At 37.2% G+C, this 12,740-nt stretch overlaps 1 protein-coding gene across 1 annotated transcript in view; it reads right to left on the minus strand.

Annotated features, from left to right (window-relative positions):
• znrf3 (zinc and ring finger 3) overlaps window positions 1-12,740 on the minus strand; it is a 75,462-nt gene that overhangs the window by 23,858 nt on the left and 38,864 nt on the right. The window contains exon 3 of the mRNA XM_051894157.1: window positions 6,756-6,878. Within this exon, the coding sequence (XP_051750117.1) occupies window positions 6,756-6,878 (123 nt within the window). The remainder of the gene's footprint in view (window positions 1-6,755; window positions 6,879-12,740) is intronic.

Below are 12,740 nucleotides of genomic sequence, written 5' to 3' on the forward strand. Positions count from 1 at the left end.
ATTTTTTCCTAATGAAAGAGTGCTCTGACATAACAGCTCACTTTCAGCAGTTATTTTAACTATGGTTCATAACATTTCTTACAGAGTCTATATGAGTGTTTGTGTGCCACAATGCAGCTGCGTGAGCGTGGTAGCTCAATATAATACACATCCGATGGTCTAAAATCGCATGAATGGCCAAACTGGCAAGCCTTAATACATACAATTGCCAGAGTTTAGTAGGGACACAAGATAAAGTGATCTCACTTTGGGGCTCGCCTCTCACACACTATCTGTGTGTGTTGACTCGGCGTTTGAGTTCACACTTCGCTTTCATGCTGCTTCCATGCCGCTGACTTGACGGGGCGGAGTCACATGACTACACACGCGGTGGTATGTTTTTAAGGGGAAAGTATTAACAGGATTAAAAAAAAAACTAAATATCCGACATGGGAAAATTACGTCGGTTAGAGGTTCTGAATTTCGGTTTCAATTACTTTTCGATTAATCGTCCAGCCCTACTGATTTCCACAGTACAAAAAAAAAAAAAAACAATTTTTTTTGACATTCTTCAAAATATCTTCTTTTGTGTTCAGCAGAAGAAAGAAATTCATACAAGCTAATTTAAATATTAATAAATGCTATAATAGTATTTAAATACGACTAAAATAAAAAATTAAAGCTATATAGAAATATTTTAAAATCTAACAAAAATAAATAAATAAATAAATAAATAAATAACACTGATTTTGACAAGACAAAGTTTGAGCTTCAAAATCAAAACATTTCTGCATCAAACTCTTTGCTCTAGCAGTGCAGATTCATCTCCCTCTGGTTTTTAATCGAAGTGACTCGAGCGCCGTGCAGTCAAGCAGCAGGTGGGTGGAGGTGCTTCAAGCCGCCTCCGGCCTGCATCAGGATTTAGCTTCCTTTCTAGAGCAATTATGGGACATAAAAAGCAATGTTTCAGCTCATCAAAGAGGAGTTCATCAAACGGTGATGTACAAGGAAAACGCACATGCGTGTGGACACCTGGAAGCTGATTCAATCGCTTTCACTTAGAAACTTCCACAAATTAAAGGCATATGTGTGACAAAAATTAGTAGCACAACTATTTTCAACACTGATAATAATAAGAAATGTTTTTTGAGGACCAAATCAGCATATTAAGTTATTTGTAAAAGATCATGTGACACTGAAAACTGGAGTTCCATGGAGAATGTCCAATTCCACCAAGTTAAAGAACTTAAATCAGAGAAAAACAAATACTATTTAGACTTGTTGTTTCTCTCCCTCTCCTCACTCTCTCTCTCTCTCTCTCACACACACACACACACACACACACACACACAGAGCCATGTGGACTGATGCAATGGGAACGGGAAGACTCCGTATGCAGTCGGGAGATGAAAGGACAGAACCCCTAGGCCGATTTTGCATGTGTCAGAGCAGAGCACTGTTTGGGGAAAAAAAGGATATCATGCTGGCAAGGAGACAAAAAAAAAAGAGAAAGAAAGAGAGAGACCAACAAACAGATCAAAACGGCCTTCGAAAGAGAAGGAACCTGCTGGGAATGTATGAAGTATATTCACCACAGGAGAAACAACAAGATCTGTGTAAAATACACAAATAGGAGACAAGTTTCACTGCACTGCAAGATTAAAAGTTCTGAGAAATAAAAGCTATGCCACAGATGTAACTGGAGTTAAAATGGTACATAACTATACATTTGTAAAAACATTTGTCATTAATTTCTTTGTAAAACTTGGAGAAAGTACTTGGTGCATTTGTAATGTCATCAAAAATAAGGAAAATAAAACACTCTTCCACTAATATTTTCCGCCTTACAAGCAAATATGGCTTAAAAAAAAAACAAAAAAAAAAACCCAGAGCTCACTTGAGCCCAAAGTATACTTCAGCCGTCCCCATTCCGTGGCGGTTCGCGCACTGTCCGTGAGATTAAATAAAAGTAACAGACCAATTTTTGTGAACGCACAAACGACGTGCGTACAACAGCGCATTTGTAAGGTAAATGCTGAGACAGAAGAGTCCACTAGGTGGCAATATGCACAGCTGTGATGTACTGTGCAGTAGTTGAAGAAGAGTGTGTAAAGAGTGATACAAAACCGTAAACAAAGCAACATAATCCTTCTCCATCGTTTTTGTTTTGGTTCTTGTTCTAAACTTTGCATGTAATAGCGGAGCCTCTACTGTTCTTCTTCTATCCTTCCGTGTGAATGTCCTGTAAATGACACGACTCCGTGCTATAAAAAAGCAAATGTACTACAAGTGTGTCAAACGCATCTATCAGCACTCATCCGCAGTTGAGTATACTTTGAAAGTTGTGCAGACATGACTGTGCGCAAGATGGAGCGGAACGTGGGAAATGAAGTATACCTGGGCCTTTACAGTATCGTGTGTTCCCTTATGACATCACATCCTTGCAGTTCAAAACAGGCTTCTTATTGGCTACTGAGGGAATCAGTGTACAAGGCATTAGACTCCAGGTCAGACATACACACTGTACATGAATAATCACTTTAAACTATTTTTCTGAGGATTCCCAATGAGAAGATCCACAATCCAATGAGACTAGTAGGTGAGAAAGAATGGTGCAACAGAACAAAAGAATGAGCAGGAAAAAGAGAGGAAGCTGGAGAGGTGGGAGGTGAGCAGAGCGATGGCTCTCTGCGGACAGAGACAGGAAATGAAGGAAGAAACTGTGTACATATACATGTCAGTGGGGTAGCTCCGTCAAGACCTTACACAAATTGGTGAAACCTACATGACCTTTTCTCAAATATACACAGAGGGCAGGGTGTGACGAACCTGAGCCAATCACATCTTTAAAGTAAAGACAATCCATTCATTCGACCCACTGCACGTTACATATCATTTTGGGTATACAGGTCTGTTTTGCATCAAATTGTGTTGTTGATCAGAACAGATTTTTGTTGCTTTTTAGCTTTAAGTTAATTTTTTGAATGCCATCATTGAGGGTTTCAAACCAGCATACACTTACTTAAAGGGATAGTTCATCCAAAAATGAAAATTATGTCATCATTTACTCATGTCATTCCAAACTTGAATTCATTTCTTTCTTCTTTGGAAAACAAAAGATGATATTTTGAAGAATGCTGACAACCAAAGCATTTCAGTTCCCATTGACTTCCATTGTATTTTTTGTTCTTACAATGTAAGTCAGTGGAAACCGAAACTGTTCGGTCTTCCACAGAAGAAAGTCAGTCATGCAGGTTTGGAACAACATAAGGGGGTAAAGTAAATGATGACAGACAAAACAAAAAACAAAACAAAAAACCCCCTCAAATAAAACAAAAGCAAATGCGTTTTTAAATAATAAAATAAAATGAAAATAAAATAAAATGAAAAAATTAAATACAATAAAAAAACAAACAATTAAAATTAAATTAAATTAATTAATAAAATTATTAAATTTAATATAAATTATTAAATTAATAAATATAATAAAATTAAAATAAAATAAGATAAAACAAAATACAATTAAAAATTAAAATAAAATAAAATAAAATAAAAACAAAAACCATCAAAAAATTATGTTAAAAGTTCGGGTTATCATTATGTTATCATTCTACATCATGTGGTCACTCACTTCGACCAAATAGTCATTTGATAATCAGAGAGAGACGTCTGAAAAGGATGCTTTGTGGAAACCAAGACTTTTTTTTTTTTCCAGGATTATTTGATAAAATAGAAAGTTCAAAAGAACAGCATTTATTTGAAACCGAAATCTTTTGAACATTATAAATGTCATTACTGTACTGTCACCTTTGATCAGTTTAATGCATCCTTGCTGAATTAAATGAATAACTTCTACAAAACAAAAAAACCTTGCTGACCCAAAACTTATGAACGGCAGTGCACATTCAGACAACAGCGGAAAGATAAAAGAGATGGTGAAAGGAAAAGAAAAACAAAAATAAGGGCAGGGGTGGCACAGCAGGGACAGACTGGCACAAGCGGGTCAAGGGGACACTGGTGAGACTGGACAGACACTGATGCTGGGACTAGAATGAGAACCCCAGCTGAGCGCGGGCCTATATCAGAGGCCCGATTACGACAGCCGACTCTCTAATTATAGCACTGGCACAAAGGAAGGGGAGGATGTTTTTCTATCCCATTATTATGAAAGAAAAAGAGATGGAATGTGTTTACCCCCGTTCACCTAATGTGAACTTTCCGGAAATCATATCTGTTGATATTCGGAATTTATTTTTCAAATGCTATTTGTGTTGGTTTTATGATAAGCTGAAATCTTGACTGATGCAGGTGTGCATCACAGAACAAAGAACTGTTCGTGCACTTTATTTATGTTCCTTGGCAAATGTTGTCTTATAAAAGCAACAAGATAAATTAGTATACTGACATACACTTCAAGAACTAAATCTGCCTTAACCCTATAAAGACTACTGTGGATATGCAAATTTCTAAGGCCTCTAAATTATCAGCATGATCAAAATGTTTTGCTGAGAAACCTGTTGTACACAATCTTCTACATGCCTTCTGTCATCTTGATAGTTCATACTTTTTTTTAGCAAGTAAAAGGCCTTTTAGTATAATTCTAAAAACATCCCCTTTAGGTTGTAGTACGTGTGTTTTTGCTGTGAAATATTTAATTATTTTATAAAGTATACGCAAAAATAACTTATACTGTTAGCGATATTACTGAACTAAAGAAATTTAGGTCTTCCTGATTATCTCTGTCATTTTTTTTTTTTTAAATCATGTTAAAATGTATCAAACCAAGCTCTCAATCATCATTATATTGTATTGCATTATATATTTTGGCCCCCACAATGAAAACAATTGATCATAATACTAAGCATTTAAATACCTTACTATGACATATTATTGAGAGATATAGAGTGATAAACAATATTTCTATGCATTAAGTAGTCTGCTATAATGTTATAAAGATGATCTCACTGATTTATATTACAGGCCTTTTAGAATTTCATCCAGATAAACATTCAACTGCATCAAATTGCATATTTATATGCAATACCATTAATAAAATTGAGGTGTTTTTTTTTTCCTCCTCGAGTGTGAGCTCCATAGTATCCTACATCACTTTATGAGCCATAAAAGCCTGATGTATCAAATATGATACTCAACAAAAACACATGCAAACTGTTTTGTCTAAAGGTTCAATAAACTGTTTCATTTCAAAATAATAGATTTTTTTCAGACTATTATTTGATATATCAGGCATTTCAAGGTTAAGACAACAAAATCATTGATAAAAATCACAAAGACTCAAAGCAATTCCCATATGCCAAGAAGAAAACTAGAAACTTAAATGAATGTGCTTGTCATTTAAGAACATCTCAATGAGAATCCAAAAGGGAGAATGTATTATGTGTAACGTTAAGCCCATTCCAGCATTAGGCATGGGAAAATATTTAGCCGTTTTGGAGCATGAGTGTCCTGCTGAGTATAAATGTGTGGAAATCCTCAAATTTCCACATAAAAAGATCAAACATGCAAATAGATACTGGTGTCTTGAGACTGCAGAAAGCTCAGCCAATTAGGAAACGCTTCATCTGCGTCTGGATTTGTTCATTGTATCTAAAGGGCACACGTTAGCCAACACCACACTGAAAGTATTCTACCATGTGACATCACAGCAGTTCAACAAATCAGGTGACACTGTCTGGGTAGTATGTCAGTCTTGAACAACACAACCATTCAACAGTTCCTGCAAAACTGTATGAAACCAGTTATTGCTGTCTGGTTTTGCCAAAATTGCCTTGCGGGCAATGCAACATGAAAATCTGCACAAAAAATGATGGAAAGATATCATGGATATACTCAGGGCTTGACACCAAGTTTTGTTTTTAATACATCATAATTTGGCAGCAGGTATTTTAGGCTGCTGTCACTTAAAGAATTGACGCACGGATCCATTAAACTGTTACACATGCAGTTTCTTTCTCAACTGGTTTAGTGTTTATGTTCACTTAAAACAACTGTGTTTATGTGAATACTCGCTAAGACCGGCATTTTAACATTACTTTGTGTGTATTTGACTGTTTAAGCACAATAAGCAGCGAAAAACAACTCAATTTAGTACTGAGAGGCAACTTTATGTGCATGCACTTTGGGTGTGAGCACAAAATCTGTGGGAATGAGTAAAACTTTGCACAACATGTGCAATCCCACTCCGAAATTCAAGCCCTGTAACACCAACAATATTCATCCGAAGCAAATGAAACAAGTGAGTGAGGGGAGGCGGGTTAGTGTGTCAACTCATCGTCGGAGAGATGAGAGAGCGTGAAAGCGCAGCTGATTTTGTGTATCTATTCTGCGGAAAATGAGTATCGGAAGCATTTCAGACATTTCAGTATCGATATGTATTAAAAAGAAAAAAAAAAAGAAATCATTATTTGACAACACTACATTGCACTTAGTTTATTATTTCAGATGCCTTTCTAAAAGACTACAATTGAAAAAATGTATATACTGTATTATACATAAAATTCAACCTGCCAAAGTGGCTAGTAGGACTGACTGCGTTACACGCCACTGCTGAAATCCACCCACATTTGGTGGGATGGCGGGTGTTAATGTCAAGCCCTGGATACACTATAAAGATGTGACAGATATATAGGGAAATGTCACTTCAAATACACCTTTTTTAACACAATAGTTTTTAAATGCCTAGAAACCGGTGACATTTAAGAACAGAACTTTGCTCAATGTTTACTCACAGTAGTAGATTAGTTCAGTGTCCTTACCTTCCCCAGTACAGTAAGGCAGCTGGGGTCCAACTCGGGCTGCTCCAGTTTGACCACTCCAACCCAGCCGTATTCGTACAAGTCTTCTTCATCGTTATTGTTACACAGGCCCAAAGGGTGCATCTGCAAGACAAAAGAAAATCTCCTTCAATATCTCCTTCCAAATTCAATCCAAAATAAAATTCTGGCCACATTCTCTCCCATTCCCAACTAAACGGATTGCAAATTGTTACAAAAAATGACTGAAAGAAGAAGAGATGAAAGAAAAATGTCTTTAAGCTGTGGGAAGATTAAGTCTAATGCATTTTTTAAAATAAAGAAAAGAGTTCAATATCGCAATATACAATGCAGAGGTGCACCTTTAAGTGATAAGCATTATCCCGACCATGTTATTGCACTATAACTCCACTTCCTTTATAAACTGCCCTACACTGACGTGCCAGGCCACACCCACAACCTAGCAAAGGTGTGGAAACTTTAACAGGTATGAGAGGAGCAGACATACTAATTACCATCATTAGATGTGCACCAAACCATCAAAACAGCGGACAGTTTAGATATATTGCAGATTCTCTCCTCTTGGCTCAAATCCCATCTTTAAGTTGTCCTAAGTGTGAAATTTAGCGCTTTTGATGTGTTGAAAATTGACAACATGGATGTTTATCAAATGAAAATCTTCAAGGAGATAAAACTCTCCTAAAATGAGAAAACTAGGTTAAATATTATATAGCTATTACATAACTGCTGAATGAGGCCACGCACTGTTTGAGGATGGCGGTTTATTACTTTATTAGTGCTATTAGCTTCAGTAGACGATCATTTCACAGACATGTTGTTGGATTTTATATTACATGAATGATAGCTTAAGCTTTGCCGGCCTTGAACTGCAAAGAGGAGAATTTCAACCAAAAGATAGAAATCTGAATGTATAATAAAATACATATTTTTTCTGTTTTATATAACCCTTTAACAGACTATAACATAATAAATATAAATTCACATACTGAAATTTGATATGTATATGAGAAAATACAAATATTATAGAAAGTATTACACCTTGAGCATGCATTCAAAGGTAAAACCGAAGGTAAACCTGATTAAAACTCCATGACAACAACTGATTCATCTGGTTTGACCTTAGTGACCTGTTCCCTACCCAGAGCTGAGAGCTTCTGGGCAAAAATGAACAAATTGGATTAACACTCTGAAAAAGCTGATTATCATCTTAACTCTGGGATCAAAAGCCACATCAGCTCCCAAGACGCCTTGGATTCCACATTTGCATAAAAGTTTGATGTTGTGGCATTTTATCTCATTAGACTGGCAACATTTTAAAGTAGCACTGTAGGGTGACCACTGATAAACTAATTCCTCATCCAAAAATTCAAGATTATGTTAAGATACTGTGGCTAAACGATGCCTTTTCTAATCAGTGACCATCTACAATGCATTCCTTTAATGCCTTAGGAACCTTGCATTTCAATGAGGATTGGGTTTATTTTATTTTATTATTGGGTTTAATTGCGGTCGCTTGTCAGAAGTCAATGGTGGCAAACAAAAATGTGGCAAAAAAAAAAACAACAAAAAAAAAAAAAACAGGCTGCTGCACATGGCTTGTTTTCTGCAAACACATTTACTGACATCTTTCCTAATTTCTCCTGCAGTTAAGTGTACTAGTGTAAGCGCCGAGATTCCTTCCCAAGCAACTACCTAACTGATGCTTTTTTGTGTAATATGTGAATGAGACGGGCTAATTTGCAGTAACTGAAAAATATTATTGAAGAAAATCAAAAAATTAACTGAGAATTCAACTACACCTGCAACCATTTGCACTCTGCACTCCTATTTTACAACATGCATGAACCAATACTCATGTTAACACACAAAGACCAGCATTTCCCTCCAGTTCGCCCCAACAAATTTCCCCAGTAGGCCCCCAAGACTGGGTGAATGCCCAGTTGCACACTTTTCTCCAACCCAGGGTCCCCCATCTCTCCCTCTCCTTTTTCTGTCCATCATTCTGCGCTGCACCCAGCCATCTCTTCTTTTACCACCAAAAGAGGTGTCCCTTGTTTAGCACCGCAACCCTCAGCGCCTCTCATCTATCCGTCTCATGTACAGCCATTCACATATGTATCTCCTTTCATGAGCAATACTCTCAACAGAATCACAGTGGAAATGACCATAAAAACAGGCGGCCAAACTTCTCATTCCCATTTCCACCTTAAGCATCAGCAGAATAAAAAAAAATAAAAAAAAAAGGTCAGATGTGTGCAGTACATAAAGTGCTGCAATGGCGTAAGTGATTCTCAATGGAGCTAGCCATGCAAGTTATCTCTCTATACATGGAATATGGAGGGCTGCCAACGTGACGCTTTTCTCCCCCCTTTATTTGTTTGTTTGTCTTTCGCTTGCACTAACTGATGATGATAATTATAAAGGGATATGTGCGAAGAAAAGTTTGTCCTGCTTAATAATAGTAATACTAACGCTTTGCAATTTTTCTCAGAACATCGTTTGAAAACAGCAAATTGATAGACGGAAAAACACCGACCGTTTTTTTTCTCCTCGCCTTCAAATGAGGGTTGACCTGATTTGCAGTTGGTGAGGGGATCGGAACAGGATGGCCAGTTGAGGCCTTTCCCACCTCAAAGAAAATCAAAATGCCACTCACACCACACAAACTTTGTCAGGCGCACAATTCACTGGTGCTTTGATCATCACGTGTTTCAGCCTACTCAGCAGAATCAGTCCAGGTAGCAGAGTTTCTACTGAACCGTCATTTTTAGGGTTTTTGTCTGATGTGTTCACTGTGTTTGATAAAACTCTTGGGGGTTTTAGAGAGTCCTGCAATTCAAAGAAAGCAGTATGTGTGCGCGCATCTGCCCGGGGCCAAAACAGTGGGGGCCAGCTTCAACAAACCGAAACTCATAAAAATATTTTAGACCACACTTCGTTTCTTTCATTGCACCAAATAGTAGGGCTAGGTAAAATTGATTTTTCATCTAATCACGATCTTCATTTGAACAATTGAACAATTTAAATATTGTTTCTTAAAATCTCGAGATCAATCTTTTACTCTACAGGATATAATGATGTGAACGAGAAGACAAATCTTGTGAATGGAAAAGTGTTATTTTAGTATTGTAGTATTTATACATTTTGAAATAGCTTTTATTTTTATAATTTCAGTTTTCATTTTAATTGTTTAATATTTTTATATTTTTATTTCAGTTCTAGTTTTAGTAATTTTTGTACATCAGCTTAAACTTACTGTATTTCAGTTAGTTTCTAATATTCAAATATATAGCTCTATTTGGAAAGAATTAATCATTCTAGAATGATTGTGGTGATTTTGTAGGGGAGTGAATCTGCATAGGAAATAATAAACAAATTGCAAGCATAGATAAATAGAACAGAACAAAGATATAAATGAAATAAACAGTGCTTTATGTTTTTCAGGTAAGTCTAACAGTATTCAGGTATAGAAACTGAATAATCAAATGGAAAATAACACTGCATAGTTTTCAATGTATAAATAAAATAAAATTAAACTTTGTTAAAGCTACAAAAGTGATTTTCACTTTGTATTTTGTCATTTTATTAACATTAATGACACAGACAGCAGCAGGAACATTAGGCTGCTGTCACTTTAAGACCGAAAGCACAGATCAAATATAATGATAAGCATCTGTATTCATTCTCAATTGTTTACAATCACATAAGTGACTGTGTTTATGAGGATACTCACCAAGTCGGACATAATTTTGCATGTATGTTTCCATTCAAGGGACACAAGAACTAAATTCGGTATTTGCATGTGAGCACAGAAAATAGCGTGCGAGTTCCGAATTGAGTTCTCTTTTGCATCTTCTTGCGCTAGAATGGTTTAAAATCACTTGAATGTTTAAACTGACAGGACCTAAAACGTGCGAATGATGAATTTTCACTTTATGATGAATAAACATTGCAATTAATCCGAGAATTAAATGAGCTTCAAACCATGTTGCCCGGTCTGTACGGATCAACTACGACCCCTATACTTGACATCACACATCCTGCGATGTGACCATCGTGAATGCGCACACAGCGATATTGATGCTAAAAGGCTATATATCGTACAGCCCTAGCAGGTACTCATTTCTGACAATGTGGTGATTGGTTGAGACATTCATTTATTTAACGGTTGTAATTCAATCAAAATCATCAAGTAAATACAGTTTTCATCTTCGGAAATCCATGTGAAGGGACAGCCAGGAGCCATTACCGACATGCAATCCTTTATTACATAAGCAAAACTGCTTCAGTGAGATGATGAATGACCAAGTGCATTTAAATAAAAAGTCAGTTGACTCAAAGGCTGCAAGACTCAAGGACACTAAACAGAGCTGCTCTAAAATCAAACCAGCAGATAGTAGCCTAAACATTTTAAAAACACACCCCTTCTTATCGGCAAAGCTGACCTAAACGTGTTGGTACACACAGAGCAAGCGTTCATGGATCGTGGCTGTGGTCCAGTAGTAGAGAACACAGAACAGATGAGTCGCAGCCACAGGCATGGCATTTAGGTCAAGGCCAGTATCAATTTCACCCACAACAATCAAAAAGCCCAGCTAGCCCGAGGGTACGCTCTGCTATCAAACTCCACAACCCACACTACAACCACTTTCACTGGCTTCAACTGCATGTAACCCGATACCAAGATTTTTCATAGCTAATTTATGTCCTCTGATTAGTGAGTATAAAACTAACAAACCTACTTAACCGCAACTATAATCTGACACGGAACACATATATCATTCACGCCAACAAGGCCACAAGTCCATGGATTTCAAGCTGAGAAAGTTTCATGGAAAAAAAAAAAATCTTTACTTCAGCAAGGGGCAATTTCTCTCCTTCCTCATGCCGCTGGTCTCACCAACCTCCCCCCTTTCCAAGTTCTGACCCTGTGCCCGTCACCCAGCCCCCACCCCCTGCCGCGGGAGTGCGGAATAGTTCCTGGAATAACAGACCATCCTGCCAGGAGAGGTGGGGGAATATTTGATCAAAGCCACAAGCGGGCTTCAGAACCCCCCCTCTTCCCGGGCCCGCAGCCACTTAGAGAAACTCTGTCCTCGGCCGTGGCTCTCAGGGCAGATTTTCAAACAAGGCCAAGAGCCTTTCAAACAAGCAAGAGTGCTGGGAGTTCTCAGTGCCGAGCTGAGCTAGCGAACGCCATGTGCACGGGAGCCTCGGACGGCTGCTGGCTTCCCTCTCGGTTTGTATTTTGGCGGTTGACAGAGATAGAGTGGGATACTTCTGATATACAGGGTTTACAAGAGGCACTAAAGATATAGAGATCAATAATAAACCAATGTTTTCAAGTACTAGAAGCAGCTAAAACAGTTTAGCTCACACACACAAAAAAGAATTATCAGAACATGGTAGGAAAAAAAAAAAAAACTTCTTGAACGTTAAAGGAAAATGTAGTCCGTTTAGGCCAGAAACATTCTTTACATACAGACGCAAGTTGTTTGCCTGGTTTTTAAAAACATTTGGTCAACAAACATCAAGAAATTAACAATAAACCATTTCATTTTTTTAGAAAAATCTAGAAAAAAAAATTGATTGTTCATTTAATCCAGTCATAGTCAATGTCGGGAAACAGTGAATTAAAACCAGTAAACTAAAGGCTGGAATACACTACACGACTTTTGCCCCGATTTACAATCTGGACAAGTTGAAGCTAATTGCCGAAAGTAAGGGCCAGTCTGCAGATTTGAGTTGACAGATTTAACAAAAAATCGTGTAGTGAATGATATGCACAGACTCTGATTTTTTAGCTTAAAAGTTTGATTCCATCCAGTCAGGATATCAAACATGTTTGAAATGTTGAGCTGATTTTAGAACAATTTGTTTTCATCTGTCACGTGTCTCCTAGGCACATGACAAATGAAACAAGATACGTGTTTCTAGGTTTCTGCGCGAGTTTGTCATGTTCGTATA

The sequence above is a fragment of the Ctenopharyngodon idella genome, chromosome 5, assembly GCF_019924925.1.
Source record: "Ctenopharyngodon idella isolate HZGC_01 chromosome 5, HZGC01, whole genome shotgun sequence".
In the NCBI taxonomy this organism is placed as follows: domain Eukaryota; kingdom Metazoa; phylum Chordata; class Actinopteri; order Cypriniformes; family Xenocyprididae; genus Ctenopharyngodon; species Ctenopharyngodon idella.